At 41.1% G+C, this 18,592-nt stretch overlaps 1 protein-coding gene across 1 annotated transcript in view; it reads left to right on the top strand.

The window, feature by feature from the left end:
* Nucleotides 1-11,817, top strand: part of ntf3 (neurotrophin 3) — a 30,557-nt gene extending 18,740 nt beyond the window's left edge. The window contains exon 2 of the mRNA XM_088347178.1: nt 10,268-11,817. Within this exon, the coding sequence (XP_088203304.1) occupies nt 10,268-11,074 (807 nt within the window). The 3' untranslated portion in view covers nt 11,075-11,817. The remainder of the gene's footprint in view (nt 1-10,267) is intronic.
* The last annotated feature ends 6,775 nt before the right edge of the window (nt 11,818-18,592 follow it).

Raw genomic sequence — 18,592 nt, 5'->3', positions numbered from 1 at the left:
TTGAATAGCTGTCCACAAGGATGCCGGATCTCTTTGAAGTTCGCTCGGTATATCATAGGCGGTATAAAAAGTGCCCGAAAAGTCGAAATTTAGACGCCCACCCAACCGAATAAGTTTGTCCGTACTGTAAATATTTTTGGCCACACATGTGTCCAAAAGTGAAAGCAAAAAAGACAAGAGAACGGCAATAAATAGAAGATTAGCTGGAGAGCAACTAGCCGCAGCATCCATGCGCGCCGCCATGTTGAAAACAGCTAGTAGATAGATAGATAGATAGATAGATAGATACTTTATTCATCCCCATCATTTCCAGCAGCATCCCTGAGCTGAGAACAATACAATAATAAAGCAATAGAGGTGGTGTGGTTTAATGTGGGCTTTTACTCTGCCGGGTAGAGTTAAAGAGCCTCATGGCATGAGGAAGAAAAGATCTCTTCAGTCTGTCCGTAGTATAAGACAGTGACAGCAGTCTGTCGCTGAAACTGCTCTTCTGTCTGGAGATAATGCTTTGTAGTGGATGCGATGGATTGTCCATGATTGACCGCAGCTTTTCCAGTGCCCGTCTCTCAGCTACTGTTGTTAGGCTGTCCAGCTCTTCTCCCACAACAGAGCTCGCTTTCCTAGCCAGTTTATTGAGATGAGAGGCATCCTTCTTCTTGACGCTGCCTCCCCAACACGCTGTCGCATAGAAGAGGGCGCTTGCCACAACTGTCTCATAGAATATATTCAGGAGCTTTTTGCAGATTTTGAAGGAGGCCAGCCTTCTGAGGAAGTAAAGTCGGCTTTGCCCTTTCCTACATAGAGCTTCTGTGTTGGCAGTCCAATCCAGTTTGTTGTCCAGCTGCACACCCAGGTATTTGTAGGTCTGAACAAATTCCACACATTCTCCTTTGATGGTTACAGGAACCGGGTGAGTTCTGGTTCTCCTGAAGTCCACCACCATCTCCCTGGTCTTGGTGGTGTTCAGGTGCAGGTGGTTTGCGTCGCTCCATCGGACAAAGTCCTGAATCAATTTCCTGTACTCTTCCTCCTCCTGCCCATTTCTGATACATCCCATGATCGCAGTCTCGTCGGCAAACTTTTGCACATGGCATGACTCAGAGTTGTACTTAAAGTCTGATGTATGCAGAGTGAATAGGAACGGAGAGAGCACGGTCCCCTGCGGAGATCATGTGCTACTAACCACAATGTCCGATGTACAGCCCCCCTGTTTCACATACAAGGTGTGAGCTAACTCCCATCTCTGTCAGTTTCCTACTCAGTAGCAGAGGCTGTATGGCAGGGGTCGGGAACCTATGGCTCGCGAGCCATATATGGCTCTTTCTATTAGTACCTGTGGCTCGGAGACAAATTTGATTGCATGCAAATTTTCTCCATCTCGTCCAAAACATAAGCTACTAATTCTGTTCAGATACACACAAAGCCAAACCAAAGCTGACATTGAAGTAGTGCTTGGCAGAATATATAGGGCACGTTTTTCACTACAATTTACAGTCAAGGTGTCACACGAAAAAAAAAAAAAAAAAAACTCGTTCTGGCTGTACATCGCTAAAGAATCCGTTATATAAAACCTCACTATATTATCTGTCTTCAGTGTTCAGATACCTTATGATGAATCCACAGAACACACTGTAAATACGCCAAAACACCGGAAGAGAACTTAAAGTTTTTTGATTGGGTGAGTGGGAGGGATGGGTGGAGCTATGCAAAAAGTGCAAGCACTCCCTCCCATCTCTCGCCCTACGCCGTCTGCGCCATAGATAAGTACATCAGGCTCCCTGTTTGCAGAATGTTGTGACGTTTTTACAAAATAACTGCTTACATCTGGTTTTGAAACCAATATGTATGAAAAAAAAGGGTCAAAATGAGTTTAACCGATCTTGAGTAATTGCAAGAAAGACACAAGTTTAAAATGGTATGTTTGTTGATTTTGGGACACGGGCTCTGGCATTATTCTCTTTTCATAATTTTTATCAAATCATCAAAAATAAATGTGCTGAAGACTAAGCTTTTGTCTGGGGCGCGGGTTTAGCAATTTAGTAAATTTGTCTCATAATATATGGTGTGGCTCTTTCCCAAAATAAAATTAATATATTTTGCTTTTATGGCTCTTTGAGTCAAAAAGGTTCCCGACCCCTGCTGTATGGTATTGAAGGCACTGGAGAAGTCCAAAAATGTAATCCTCACAGCCCCCTTAGCCCTATCCAGGTGAGAGAGGGATCGGTGGAACATGTATACTATAGCATCTTCCACTCCCACCTTCTCCTGGTAAGCAAATTGCAGAGGGTCGATGGCGTGACGGACCTGTAGCCTCAGGTGGTGCAGCAGCAACCGCTCCATGGTTTTCATCACATGTGATGTCAGGGCGAACGGCCTGAAGTCGTTGAGTTCCTCAGGTCTTGATTTCTTTGGGACTGGGATGATGCAGGATGTTTTCCACAGCTGAGGGACCCTCCCCTGTTCAAGGCTCAGGTTGAAGATGCGCTGTAGAGGGTCTCCCAGCTCAAACACACAGGCTTTCAGCAGTCGGGGGGATACTCCATCTGGACCAGCTGCCTTGCTGGTTCGCAGCCTCCTCAGCTCTCCACACACCTGGGCTGCAGTTATTTTTAGTGGGGGGATGTCTTCCCTGCTAGTGTCCAGAGGGGGAGGGGGAAGGACAGCTGCAGTACTCAGGGGTGAGGATGAGGCAGAGTGGTCAAACCTGTTGAAAAAGTTGTTCAACTGGTGGACTCGCCCCACATCTACATCCACAGCCACACCCTGCTTGGTGCTGTAGCTAGTAATTGTTTTCATCCCGTCCCACACCTCCTTCATGTTGTTGTTCTGCAGCTTTTTCTCCAACTTCCTCCTGTACTGCTGGACTCTTAGCTCCTTCTGTACTCGTTTTAGCTCCTGCTGATCACCATTTTTAAAGGCCCTCTACTTTTGGTTCAGAAGGCACTTGATGTCGCTCGTGATCCAGGGCTTGTTGTTGACATAGCAGTGTACAGTCTTTATAGGAACAACACTGTCCATGCAGAAGTTAATGTAGTCAGTAGTGCAGTTTGCCACATTTTAGATTCTTTACACACAACCGAAGCCTTTTATTTAAAATCCCGATCTCAAATAATTAACATACTTCATCCAACCAATAAAAAAAAGATTTTAAAGTTTAAAATGTCAACCTTCAAATAATTATGTTCGGTTATGCACTCAATACTCGGGAATCATTTTGCAAAAATGACTGCTTCAATGCGGCATGGCATGGAGTGTTTTGAAGGCCTAGAATGCTTTGATAGTGGCCAATTGGGCACAGTAACACCATGGTCAGTAAAGCATTTACCAGTGGTTTTGGCACTGGGAGCAGGTACCAGGTCGTGCTGAAAAATATAATCTTTATCTCTATAAAGCTTTTAGCAGATGCAAACATAAATTTCTCCAAAATATCCTGATAGCAAGATGCATTGACCCTACCCTTGATAAAACCCAGTGCACCAACACCAGCAGCTGTAATGGCACCCAAGACTAGCACTGACTGTGCGTACTTTACGCTGGACCTCAGGCATTTTGGCATTTCCTTCTCCCCAGTCTTCCTCCAAACTCTGGCACCTTGATTTCCGAAATATATGCAAAATATGCTTTCATCCGAAAAAGGTACTTTGCTCCACTGAGTAACAGTCCGGTGTTGCATCCCAGTTGCCCAAGATGGCCGTTTCTGACCTTGTTTCTGGTTTCTGTGACTTGACCTGGGGAAAGGTGCACCTGTAACCCATTACTTGCACGCGCCTGTGCACTGTGGCTCTGGATGCTTCTACTCCAGACTCAATCTACTGCTTTCTTAGGTCCTGTCCCCGAAGGTATGGACCGGCCGTTCTCCACAATTTTCCTTGGGATCCGGTCCCCTCTTCTGGTTATGCAGCGTTTTCTGCCACACTTTTTTCTCCCCAAAGACTGCCCACTGAGATGCTTTGATGCAGCAGCCTGGGAACAGCCTATTCACTCAGAGATTTCTTTTTGTGTCTTACTGCTTGAGGGTGTCAATGGTGGCATTCTGGATCGCAGTCAGGTCAGCAGTCTTACCCATAATTGCGGTTTTGAGTAATATGCCAGGCTCAGATTTTTTAACAGCCCTAGGAATCAGCAACTTCTACAGCTACAACGTGGAGAGCATCCTGACCAGCTGCATCATTGTTTGGTACAGCAGTATCACAGCCATGGACCGCAAATGCCTGAGGAGAGTGGTTAAGAAAGCTTAGAGGATCGCCCGGACTTCACTGCGTTCTCCGCAGAGCTTATACCACCGCAGAGTCCACAGGAGGGCTGCTTCTATCATTAAGGACCCCACCCACCCACAACATGGACTGTTTACACATCTACCCTCAGGACGGAGGTACAGAAGTGTCAAATGCAGGAAAACCCGTCTAAAGAACTCTTTTGACCCCTTTGCAATCAGACTCTTAGGCTGAGTCCCATTCTTCGCACTTTCACTCGCTATGTGCCCTAGTCACTCGGTTTTGCGCGTTCACGTGAAAATGGGGTGTGTCCCGATACTCTCAAGACCGAGGGAGAAGTGCCCTCAAACCATGTCATAACCACTTCAGACCGAGGGAGGTCGTTACCTCACTTGGGACCCAAGTGTCTACCCAGAAGGCTATGCGAATTCTCAATATCAACAAACATGGCTGGAAAGGAACCACACAAATGTAAGTAGTTTTCCACAACTACGCATGTATTTGCAACGAAATATATTGAGATATCTTAGTTAGACGTAAATGCAATAGAAAATCGTATTTTCGCATTTAAACATGAACATTGCAAAATCGCTACTTTATACAGTGCATAAATCTACCGAGGGAGCCGCAAAAAAAATCCTCACACTACAAACCGTAGAGTTGGATAACTGGAGAAAATCACGGCTCAGCCAATCCCTGTTTTTATTTCAAACGGGTCGTGCTTTTACATCTACATGGCCAGACTCTAAAGCAGCATAGTCACAATAACGTTCTGGATATATGCGCTTGTTTACTGCACACAATTTTGGGTGTCGTGTTTTATTTACAATATGATTCTTTCATGTGAGATCAGAATGCATTATTTTCATCATGCATCGTGAGTAATGTCTCCGAATTTCACGTGGAAATACAGTTGAAACAAATTACTATCACACAGTCCACTGCCTTCTCTGTAAACACATATTAAATAAACTAATTACCTTCTTAAAATGTTGTCCAAATGTGGAGACAATTCTAAAGCATATGTGATGCTCACCAATAGAAGGCTCTTACAGCCATAAGAATAACATGTCAGTTTTGTGTATCTATTCATAATCAAATAATTATCCAGAACACATCTTACAATTTCCTGTCTCACATCAACTTGTTGAGCATCCTATACACAGTTGTTTTTGTACAATACACCAGCATTTAGTAATTCTGTTTTTTTCCACCCAACCTAAAGGCCACTGTAGAACGTCCCGTGGAAGAGCTGGTCACCATCACAGCTACCACACCATCCACACCACCGGGCACGTCGTCGGCATCTTCCAATCCGGCGCCAAACCCCAAATCACCCAGAAAAAAAAGGAAGCACGATACACTACTTGACTTTTTGAAAGAGGAGTCTGCCAGAGTGAAGAAAAGGCACAAGGAAACTGAGGCCAAAACTGAGCGGTTCCCGATCCTTATTGGGAAGCTCGTGGACAAATTTCCAGAACAGTGACATCTCTGCAATGTTTCCCTTTGTTTTATAAAATGAAAATATTTTATTTTTTTAAGAACTCAATGAAGTTCCAGTTTGTGTTTTCCAGCTTAATAGAAGTATTGGTATATTTTTGTTACAATTTGTGACACATTATTTATTTACTATTATGTATTTCGGCCCAATGTGAGTTTGTTTTTCTGAAAGTAAACTATTATTTAACCTGGAGTGATTTGTAGTTGTTTTCTGTCCAACTGTCACATAGTTCACACACAGTATCTCACATCATTTTGAAATAAACCACCAAGGTGTTACTCAAAATAAAGATGTTTATTGAATAGTAATGCAGAAAAGCACAGGATGCAAATGTGGGTCTGACTTCCAGAGCCTGAAACATGGCTTTTGGGCAATTTATTCCATATTAACTGTGGACAATTCTGTGTACGGTGGGCCTGGGAACCCTGAAGACCCGTGACACCACACGGTAAGACAGACCGTGAGCCAGCCAGTACACGTAGATCAGGACCTCCAGCCATGGTCCTGTTCCCTCTTTAGTAGCTCCTGCAGGGCCCACATGACCTTCTTGCGCAACCTTAAGTCCTGAATGAGTTCTGACTCCACATCGAACCATAAGCACAGGATGGGAACATTCCTGTCCAACCTGTCCACGCTTATGGGACGGCCACTCTGGAACACAATAGATAACATAAACACGTACCTTTTCATGATATGCTAATTTTTGTAGCTAGGTATTTTGCTTGAATCATTCATATAAAAACAATAAAAGACCTGAAATATTTCAGTATGAAAGTTTTCATTTTTATCATTACACTTTGGAAAATAATGAACTTTATACCCCTATTACTTTCTCAGTCTTTTTCTTTCTTGTCCCTCATTTTTTGTTTCTATTAGTCTCCCTTTAATTGTCACTCACTATTTCATTCTCTCTCTATTTTTCTATATGTTTCTTTCATTTAGTTTATTTGTCACAAGCTAGAAACGGAGACAGGACCCAGCAGCGTTCGTTTACTCAATTTTACTGATAGAGAGAGCAGTGCTTGCTTCCACGATCCGATGATCAACGGACCCGGGTAGCAGGTGGCTGGAACGCGGAAGTGGCACTTCCGTGTCGAGCGAGGATAATCGTAGGCAGCAGGGATACTGGTCACTAGCCGGGCAAGAGAGCAAGGGTGGTATCGAGTCCAGAAAAGAGGTCGGCAACAGGTATCAGGCAGGAAACAGGGCAAAACAGGTCATTGGTCGGGATGGCAGAGCAGGGCAGAAATGGGTCCAGAAACAGGTTGGCAACAGGTATTAGGCAGGAGAAAACAGGGCAGGAAAATGTCGGAAGGTATGAACTTGCCCAGCTGGGAGCATTGGTTCGCAAACGGTCTGACGGCTTCCTCTTGGGAGCCGGGGGTTTAAAAAGAGTCTCTGAACCAATCAGCGCCCTGAATCAGCAATCATGACATTATTTTCTTATGTATTCTCCTTCGTGCTCTGTCTTTTACTCTCTCTCTCTCTCTCTCTCTCTCTCTCTCTCTCTCTCTCTCTCTCTCTCTCTCTCTCTCTCTCTCTCTCTCTCTCTTTTTCTCTCTTTGTCTCTCTTTCTCTCTCTCTCTCTCTCTCGCTCTCTCTCCCACTCCCTCGCTCTCTTTCCTCTCTTTCATTTTCTCTCTATCTCGTCTGGGTGTTTTGGATCTGCGTCATTTTACCATAGACACATGTGCACAATTCACTTTCAGTTGCTAGATGATAACATGGCAAGGGAGAAAGGAGCTCCAAGCCACTACTAATTGCGGAAATAATAAAAATCACATGAAGCACTGCGGTGGGCCCCTGAAACCCAAGATTCCAGATTTACCCGGTTTTATTTGGGCGAGAAAAACATCTGAACGTCACATGAAAAATAATTTTACCTCAGGCAACTATCATGCTTTTTAATATTTATTGATTTGACCTCAATCCAATGGAACCTGATAGCAGGCAGGTCGTTCCCATAGTAACCCTGGTCCACCAAAAGTATTGTTTGAGCAAGACAATAACAAATAAAATTTTGGACATACAAAGCTTTACCACAGTATTGCTGTAATGATTTTTCCAAGTTGAGACTTTTGCCAGACTTCAGAACAAAATCCTACATGAACCCTGGGTACTGGTTTGGAAAATTATCTGACCTCTTGTGAATGTAAGGAATCCTCTTTTGACTCCCCCAGGGTTGAGATGCTCCTTGCCTAAACCTGCCACTGGAGTAAATTTACAGCATGTTCACAATGCGTTTACTACTCAAGGAAAAGAAACATGACCACTATCTGGAGCCACTTCATTGGGAGACAAAACAAAATGCTGTTTTTTTCTAAAACTTCAAGATAAATGGGTTCTTAAGTCGTTATAACACACAATATATTTACAGGTAAATAAAGGACATTTGAAATGATAGACGTGGTTGCAAAATATCTCTCTCTCTCTCTTTCCTATTATTGATCTAATTCATTCCCCCTTCTTGCCTTTCTCATGCTCTCCCTCTTATTCTGTTTTATTCGCTCTCTCATAATCTCGCATATGTATCTTCTTTCTTTTTTCCTCTCATTCTCTCTCCCTCTCCCTCTAGCGCTCTCTCACTTTCACTTTCTCCCTCTCTCTCTCAATTTCTCTCTTCTATTTCTACGACCTCTTATTTTCTCTTTAATTCTCATTTTGTCTATATATTGTTTGTCTCTTTTTTCCGCTCATTCTTTCTCATTCTCTTTCTCAATCTCTCACTCTCAGCCTCCTTTTTATTCTTCCACATGCTCTCTTTTATTTTCTCTCTCAAAAACTCTCACTTTCTATTTTATTCAGTCTCCTACACTCTTTATTTCATTTTCTCTCTTATTTTCTCTTTATTTATCTCACATTCTGTTTCATTTTTTCTCTTTTTATCTGCCTTTGTTTTTTTTAACATAAGCATTCAGAGCTGTTTTTTGCGCAAAACGCTAAGTGTAATTTCAAGCCTTACTTATATGTACACACCTGTCAACATTTTACAAATTAGAACGTTTGGAAAATGGTCTTTTAGAACCACTTAGACAGCTGAGGTGTCCTTAGATGTCTTCTGAAAGTAGCTCGACAGTCCAGGGTCATTGTGATTTTCTAGTAAAATAATGTTTTTAGTAGTTGCTGAGTCTATTTAACCCTACCTCTAATAATTTACCTGGTATTAACATGGTAACAACATAGTGATACATGATAAGTTGTTTGGGGCAGCAGTAGCTGTTGGCACCGAGAGGTTACAGGTTCTATTCCCACTCAATTTCAATGTGTGGCCCCTAATTCCCCCGATAGGCAGGTAGGCTGCCTCTCGCTATCGGTGTGTGAGTGTGTGTGTGAAAGGCTAAGTGTGAAGCACATTGTAAAGCGATTTTGGAAGTCTTCAGTGACTTGAAAACCGCTATATAAATGCAGACCATGAATGAATGAAAATTTTATTTCGAACATTGAAACAAAAACAGGACAAAAACAATTAGTCAACAACAAAATAATGTTACATTACATGTTCGAAAAGGGGTAGTCAGAAGCAGATGCTTATTTTCCCTACCCCTTTATCTTCCCTATTAAATACATTTTACAAATCCTCTTCTCCTCTTGTGTCTAATGTAACAAAATCCTATGGATATACTTATTACATAGATCGGATATCAATAATTATAATAGTTACAATAATCACATATTTTATACACTAATCTTCGTAATACCCATCCCTCAACGCCATAATGTCACTAGTTACCAAACATCACTGCGGCACCAATGATAATAACAACTATAAGAATAAAAACAATATTTATAACAATAACAACAAAGTTAGTTTTAAACGCAGTAGTTCCAATCTCACTCATATCCCATTTTCTTCATCCCTGTATTTCGCCAGTAATGTTTTTTTTGTATTTAAATTTGAACACATGAATAGTTGGACATTGTTTGATCTCATCTTGTAAATTATTCCAAAGTTTACTCCAGACACAGACAGACACATACTTTTCCTGGTTGTTCTCACCTTTGGGATTTTTAATTTACTACAGCCCCTCAAGTTATAATTTCCCTCTTTCTGAATGAATAATTTTTGGATGTTTTCTGGCACCATGTTTTTGTTGACCTTAAATAACAGTTGTGAAGTGAAAACATTTATTAAACCAGCCAATTTTAATAATTTGGACTGCATGAATAAAATATCAGTATGATCCCGATATCCTACCCTGTGTATGGTTCTTATTGCACGTTTTTGAAGGATAAAAAGGGGCTGTAGTGAACTTTTGTACTTATTGCACCAGACTTCTGCACAATATGTTAAGTATGGCAGAACTCGAGAACAATATAATAAATACAATGTATTATAGTTTAAAAGGAATTTGGCTTTATTAATTATTGAAATGCTTTTAGATACCTTGGTTTTTATGTGTCTGATGTGTCTTTTACAAATTAATTTATTGCCTATTATGATCCCTAAAAACCATTTACTATATGGGGATAAATCTACCAAAGCGTGGTCCCCAGTGCCAGTTTTCAATCGGTCATTGTGAGATTCTAAAATGTCCTCTGTCTGCCTTTGCAGATCTTACAGGTGAATCTAGTGATGTCCATTCTGCTCTATGTGATGGTCCTCGTGTACCTCTATGGTATCCAAGCAATCAACATGGACAGCAGTCGCAAGGGGCGACAGCAGCAGCAGCAGCAGCCACCCAGTTCGGACCCTTTGAACTCGCTCATCATACAGCTTCTCCAGGCCGACCTGACCAGGGGAAAGAACCGAAGCCAAAAAAGCATGGACTCGGACCACCATGACACGCTCAGTGATTTTGTAGAAGCAGGGCGAAGTGGAGAAAGCAGCGCAGACATGGGGAAGGTGATGATGTTGAACTCTGAACTCTTAAGGCAGCAAAAGCGCTTCAACTCCCCTCGGGTGCTGCTGAGTGACCGAGCCCCCTTGCAACCGCCGCCGCTCTATATGGCCGGCGACTTTGCCGGCCAAACCTCAGCTAACAAGACGCGGAAGAAGCGCTACACGGAGCACAAAAGTTATCGCGGGGAATATTCAGTGTGCGACAGCGAAAGTCAGTGGGTGACAGATAAAACTCAGGCGGTGGACACCAGGGGGACGCCGGTCACTGTTTTGGACAAAATTAAAACCAGCTCGGCGCAGGAAATCAAACAATACTTTTATGAGACGCGCTGCAGGACCCCCAGGCCCTTTAAAGGGGGATGCCGGGGCATCGATGACAAAAACTGGAATTCACAATGCAAGACCACGCAGACTTATGTGAGGGCGCTAACACAGGTTCGAAATTCCGTGGGCTGGAGATGGATACGTATCGATACGTCCTGTGTTTGCGCGTTGTCCAGGAAACGTCACAAGACGTAAACATCCCATCAGGACCTGGACTTTCTGTTCCTATTTCAGGGCTTTTCAGCCCTGTGGATTAAAGGATACAATTACCGTCAATTCCGGACTATAGAGCGCACCTGATTAAAAGCCACACCAGCAAATTTAAGGAGGACAACTCAAATTTGATTCATGTATCAGCCGCTGATTTTAAGATGCCAGCTTAAATAGCCATAATAAATGAACTCATTCATGTCCATTTGTTACATTAAAAAAAATGTAACAGGGAATTGTCAAGTACAGAAAAGTGACACATTGCGATGCAATTATGACACTCAGTTGCAGACAGTGTCAGAGCTGTCAATCCTAGTCTACTATTATTTAAATTTGCATTAACATATATGCTGTTACATATGTGGGATAGACTTAAGTGAAGGGGAGCAGGGGTGCTCAAAATAAGGATTGTATTTCATACAAAATCAGGTGAAAAGTTATGAATAAACAAGGGGTCATAAACCCAAAAAAATGTCTAAATAAATCTGTTGATATTCAAACCAGAAACAAAGACCGAAATGTAATGACAGTGTGCTGTCTGAGCAGTCAATAAAGTTTTGGGATGATTAGGGACAGGTGTGTGGGGATTGGGCCTCAGGTGTATATTACTCCACACCCAGTTGGCGCCCTCTGGATGGGCATTCTGAAAAGAATACTGGTAGACCTTTGAATAAAATGTAGAAGCCTGTACAATCACAACAGACTATATAGTACACATGCTTAGCCATGTGACTCCCGTCCCTTGCGCATTTGACAAGGTGATAAAGAAGAGACAAAATGTTGCTACTACAACAAAGGTAATCATCATGAAAAAATACTTGGATTTTTCCAGTAAAAAGTGTCGGATGATTGAATATTTTAGTGTGGCAGCCAGTGTGTCAGAGACCAGAAACGGAGACGGGACCCACTTGCGTTCGTTTTACTCAGCTATATTTAGAAGCTGATCGTCGGTCACGGGTTGTAGATCAGTTGGAACGCGGAAGTGGCACTTCCGTGGCGAGCGAAGGCAGTGTCGAGAGCGGGGGAAGAACAGGTCGATGGCCGGGACAGAGTAGCAGAAACGTAAGTTCAGAAAAGAGGTCGGCGCCGGGAATAAAACGGAAATCAGGACAGGATTGAGTCAGGGGTCAAAAAGTGCTTGCCTGGGGCTGAGGTTCACAGACGAACTGACAATCGTTGACAGTAAGACTGGGGTTTAAAAGGAGATCAGCAGCCAATCAGTGTCCGAGCCCGTGGGCCCCAACGGAGCAGACTCAGGTGCCCCGCATCAGTAATCATGACACATGACTAATTATCGAGTATATTTTTCATATCAGGCCGAAACTTGTGCATAATATTAGGCTGTTATCAGTCCGATAATTATGAGCCCAATAAGTACCGTGTACCCCTACTTAGTGAATAACTAGTAATGACATGTATAATGATTTTTTTGATGTTGTTGTAGCAATACCTGGGCTCTTCTCTATCACTTTTTCATTTGCGCAAGGGGTGGGAGAGCTTAAGACCAGTCATATGGCTCTGCATCTGTACAGGCTGTTGTGATTGTATAGGCTTTTGAGATTTAGTCAGTACTGTAGATTGCATTTTGTTTTGAGAACGTTTTTGTCGCACTCCTAATGCCAGTTTAAAAAAATATTGACTGCTGCACGAGTTGTTTAAGAATGACAGCAGCCAACACAGTCAATAAACGAGTGTCTTAATCATGGCACATTGTGTTACTATTTGCCACGTTGCTGCGTAAGGGACACCCTTGTGGCCATCCGCCTTGCAGAAAAAAATAAAGCAGCATCGAATTGTACACCCCAGGGTTCAAAATGCAGAAATTAAGTAGCTGTATGGAGTCCGGAATTTACAGTAATACAAAATATAACTCATATGAGTCAAGGTGTGAAGGGGAACTGTATATATATATAAATTATTTAAATTATAGGAAATGCATGTCGTCAATACATGTTGGTCGAAATATATTTGTATGCATATGTTTGTCTTATTTATTGAAAGAAGTCTGCTTGCAAAGTTACAAAAAGAAAAAAAAGACAAAGGCCGAGCAGGGGCTTCGAAAGGTGCTTCACACTGATTATTTTTATGTGCCTTGAACACACCCAAAAACGTAAAAAAGCTGCAAACCATCAACAACAGCTTTCAAATCATCTTTGACACATCTCATTCCGAATTTGCCAAACACTCGATCTAGAAATTGCTGTCAATGATTAAAGTCATGATGAAAAAGAATAACATTCTACCGTCTACACAGATGCCTCTGAACTTACGAAACTACCACTAGGAATTTGGTATGTTCTTTTAATAAAAACATTTTAAAAAGTAAACCAATGTTTGTGTATTCTCCATGAAAAATCATGATGTTGAATATTGGTTTTCGGCAGGGTTCCTTAACTGGTTGACAGTGATCCAGGGCTGGTCCTGTATCACATGACCGTATCATCTATACTTCCAGGAATATGTATCTGAAACACATTTAGTTTTTACTGCTAGTTAAGTTTTGAACAGGCACATGCAAGGACACCTATGCAAACGTAATTTAGTTTTGAGGAAAAATAAAAATTATTTCAATATAAAGGGACATTGTATACTATTTAGGGCCTTGCCGCGGTAAAAAAAACAAAACGTTCATTAAGGCCATATCGAAATATTTGGCCACTAGATGGTGGTCTATTGCCAGATGCAAGTGGGGGTCAGTGCCACAGTGCACTGCGTAGTGGCTTGGGACCGGACAAACATGGGGTTTTCACTGTGTAAAAGAAATACACATTTTCTGACCTCCATCCATCCATTATCTGCACCGCTTATCCTCAGTAGGGTTGCGGGGGTGCTGGAGCCCATCCCAGCTATCTTCGGGCAGTGGGCAGGGAACACCTTGAACTGGTTGCCAGCCAGTCGCAGGGCACACAGACAGACAACTCACTCATTCACACCTAGGAACAGTTTGGACTGGCAAATTAACCTGACATGCATGTTTTTGGAATGTGGGTGGAAAACTGAGTGCCTAAAGGAAACGCATGCAAGCACGGGGAGAACATGCTAACTCCACACAGGAGGTTCGATCTCATGACCTCTGTGCCCCACAAACACTAACACTGCCCCATTTTGTGACATATGATTTTTTTTTTAATAAAAACTAGCATCGGTGTAATGGTTTAACTATTTTTGCCTGATATTCAAATATCTTTTTTGTACCACTAGGTGGCACAAAATATTACACATTGTTTCTTAAAAAACAAAATTGATTTGAATAGTAAGCGAAAATACATGAACTATCATATAAACTAGCACTTTTTATTAAATGAAATGAAATGATCTGCATTCATATAGCGCTTTTCAAGTCAATGACTTCCCAAAGCGCTTTACAATGTGCTCCACATTTCCCAATAGCGGCCTTGTATTGCAGCCATGTAAGACGCTAACCTGCTTATTGGGGGTATTAGGGGTTCAGTGTCTTACCCAAGGACACTTCGACATGAAACACGGACGAGCCAGGATTCGAACTGGGATCCCTTGATCCCAAGACGAGCGCTCTACCTCCTGAGCTACTGCCGCCCCCCAAAAAAATTATTCTATGCTGAGAAATTTGTATTTTTAATAGTTTTAGTTATAAGATAACATGAGGCTAACCCCCCCCAAAACTAAAAATCTTGAGGAAACTTGTGGGCAGAAAAATCACAAGAAAAATGCTCATTTTGAGTGTCTGTAGTTTAAATTATTTATTTTGCTTTGTAGTTCTAGTTTAAGTTATAAATCTTAAAATCCATGTTTTATCTGTATTCTGCTTTTTTTTTTTTAAATGAGGATATTTTTTGATAAGAGCGATGCCTGATTCGGTCAATGGGGCTCCATTTCAACAATTTTCTTTGATTTGCAAACAACATCAACGACACCAAGTCAATAATACTTAATGACAAAGTTTGAGTGTTTGTGCTTTTTACACAAATAGAATTTATTTGGCTTTTCAGATTTTTAATAGTGGCAGTTCATGATTTTCAAAATATCCACCTTTGGTGCGTGGAATTTGAAATAACAGGCACAAAATAAACCGTCAGATCACACAAGGTCAAATCTGGTCCTCTCAATCGTCATGTTTTCCAAGTTCACATCAGATGATTTATGCTTTGATTATCTCAGCGGAGCCGGCACAAAAAGTCAGTCATTCTTGTTCAACTCAAATTTCTTGGAGCCCGTTTCACACAAAAGGTGTTTTGTTTTTATGGCAGAAGTCTCAAGAGTCATAAAAGGCCGTGGGGAATCGTTAATAACTGGGGGTTGGGGGGATCTTACAAAGCTGACTTAAGAAGATGTACATGCACGCCGAGCTGGAATTTAAGGGCGTAATCTTCAGTTTTAAGGGGATCTGATCATTTGATGGGTTTAAGAAGGAGATCAGCTTCAATGTTCTGATTGAATGCCTATGGAAAGTTGAAGTCACTTTAGTAAGAATGTACAGTAAAATGTGCTTTGATATCGTTTGGATTGGACATTAAGTGAATAGGTTGTTTTTATTGGATTCCTAAAACTAGTACTTGCCTATTCCAAAATAATCAAATTCGATCCATTTAAACCCCCAAAATTTCTGAAAATGAATACTCTAGCGATAATGATATAATCAAATTTACCTTCAGTGCAGACTGCCCTGAGAGAGAGAGAAAGAAGGAAGTGCCTTGCGCTGTGTGCAGTGATCCGCCCCACTCTGCGGCTTACCCAATCAAATTGCTCTAGGTGGTTTCCTGGCGTTTTTGGGTATTTGCAGTTTGCTGTGAGTCATTATTATAAATTATTCCAACAGTCAGCATACAGTATAGTTTAATTAGCTTTCATTTAAAGGGTTTCTTAGCGACCTTCTGCCCAAACAGGGTATGTTAGTGTGACACTCTGTAAAACTGTAGTTGGAAATGTGTCTTATATGTACTAGTCTGAACCATAAGCCAATTAAGTGTTGCTTTACCTTCACATTTAACAAACCCACCTGACTTTGGAAACCCACAGACAATTGCGCATCCGTCAAATTGACGAGCCTTATAAACTCAGAAAAAGAACCAGTTATGGCTCGCAAGCCATACGTTGAGCGATCCATTATCCAAGATCGCATATTTCTGCAAGCGACGGCCGGGAGAGTGCAGTTTTGTTGGGCCTGGCCGCGCAACAAATATTTAACCGCACTTGTGAGGCTATTGTCCTCAATCGCATATTGCTGAGAGCGGGTACCGGCAGAAGGCGGGTTTTTTTGGGAGGTGCACTCTTTTCACCTGCCTAAAATGGAATGCACAGTTATGGCCATGATCCATTATTCCCCAACGTCTGTTGCTGAGAGGGGAGGCTAGCAGAGCGCATTTTTTTCCTGGTTTGAGCCAATGAAACTTCCTATTGTGGTCTGCCTTCAATGAACTGCACTGTTTTGGCCACGATCCATTATCCCCAGTCAACTATTGCTGTGAGCGAGGGCCGAGAAAAAAAATAGTTTATACGTGGCAGCTCTTTTTTCTGTTCTTTCCTCCTAAAACGAATAACACCCGTGCAGCTGTGATCCATTATCCCTGGTAAACTATTGCTGTGAGCGATGTCTATAGAATTTGTGTTAAAAATTTGTAACACTACTCTGCTGATTTTTGCTAATCACAGGGGATTCTGGTTGCCATTAACAGTAACAAGGGAGAGACTATAGAATATATATCAAACTTTAAAGCATCAAAAGTTTTCAGAAAATAATTTATTTCCCAAAAAGTACTGGGTTATGGTTGTTTGACAAAAAAAGACAACACCAGAGTCTTCCAACATCAAAGTAATCATTAAACATATTGGTGGAACACCAAGTAGTTCAAACTAAATAAAAAATATAAGCAATATTGAACAATTTCACTGAACATTAAAGCTCAATGAAATTCATTTATAATAAGATCCAAAACGATTGTAGAAACATTCACTGTGTTTTCTTTGACACCTTAGTGATAACTGCTTGAATCTGATACTAATTGCAATAGCCATTGTTTTTTCTACTTGCTATAATGTTTTATTATTGTGGTTGTGCAATTTGACGCTTTGAAAGCAATGAAAAATTACCACGCATTTTCATTTTAAAACTGTGGTCGTCTGCTTGTTTTTGTCAGAAGCAGCTAAGCATGTCCACTAAAAATATGAATTACCGGTAATTGAACTGTGCTGATCGGTTACACGCAATGATGAAAAAACACTGTCCATTTTGGGGGTCTGACGGAGCATGTTTAAGTAAATAAATTCTGCTTGTTCTTCAAACTTGTAATAATAAACCAGGGAGCAAACTGAACTTTCACACAAGGAGGAGGCGGAGGTGGGTGCTCAAGTATTAACTTACAATGTTTTTGCCGAAAAGTGTTGAAACCTAAGGGACGCGACAGGCCGATTGTGTATCTTCGACAAGGGTGTCATGTGGGTCCTTTATCTTGATGGAAATGTCAGTCGACTTGTTAAAAGACAGACGACTGAGAGTAATTTTACGAATAGATGTGTTAAACCAAAATCAATTCCAAAATTATAATCACTAAAGGTACAACATTTTCTGTAACCTACTTTGGGTCTAACGTTGATTGTTTGGCTACTTGTGTTAATTTGACCTTGCTTCCTGGGTTGCTTTGAAGGAAAAAAAATCCCCACCAAAAACTGGGTGACTATTTACAAAACAAAAATCTTTTGTGAATAACAATTGAAACTAAATACAAATATGTTCCTTCAAAGCCATCAAAAGCATTTCCTCTAAGTTAACTAAAAAAAAAACGGGTTGTATTGCGCACAGAAAAAACAATAAATAAACGCTACATAATCTCCTACAAAACTGATTTTGTTAGAAAATGTCCCAACAATTATATTGTTTTATTAAAAAAAAGTTTTAAAAATAAAATTTAACCCAATTGTCAAAACAAACAGAGATTTGACGCTATATACATAACCCTTTTTATTTTAAATCAACCAAAGAAATTTTCCTTCAAACTCATCAAAATCATGTTGTTTCTGCACAATAATCTATTGGTCAAATTGCACACACACACACAAAAACACACACACAAACACCAAACACACTTGGGAATCAAGGGTTATTTTTATTGTTAAAAAAATCATTTGTGTTGTTCTAAACAACAAAATGCATCATTTTGTCCCCCCCCCAAAAAAATATCCAGATCAATATCAATATAGGAATTTTTTTTTCACGCCCGTGCACGTGGTTTTCTTTTATTCTAGGAAGAAAATGGTGAAACGACTGTTTCCAATACAGTCCAAAAAAAGAGCGTATCTAAGAAAGAAAAAATTGTGCACACGACACACAAGCAGTTTGACAGAGGCTGCAGTGATGAGTTATGGACACCAACTTTGAAAAAGTGTTGTTTAACTTCACAAAGAACGAGAAGCAAAACTTAAAACCTAACAGTCCTGCAAAACTACATTTTGAAGACCTGCCGTACACTTGAATGTACATTATTGCACATCAAGCAAGGGCTTGGGTCTCAAGAGGTTAGTGTCATTAAT

Source organism: Urocampus carinirostris, chromosome 11 (assembly GCF_059441175.1).
Source record: "Urocampus carinirostris isolate Australia breed hairy pipefish chromosome 11, RoL_Ucar_1.0, whole genome shotgun sequence".
Lineage (NCBI taxonomy): Eukaryota > Metazoa > Chordata > Actinopteri > Syngnathiformes > Syngnathidae > Urocampus > Urocampus carinirostris.
Note: the sequence above shows the minus strand (reverse complement) of the source record. Positions and strands in the feature narration are given on the sequence as shown.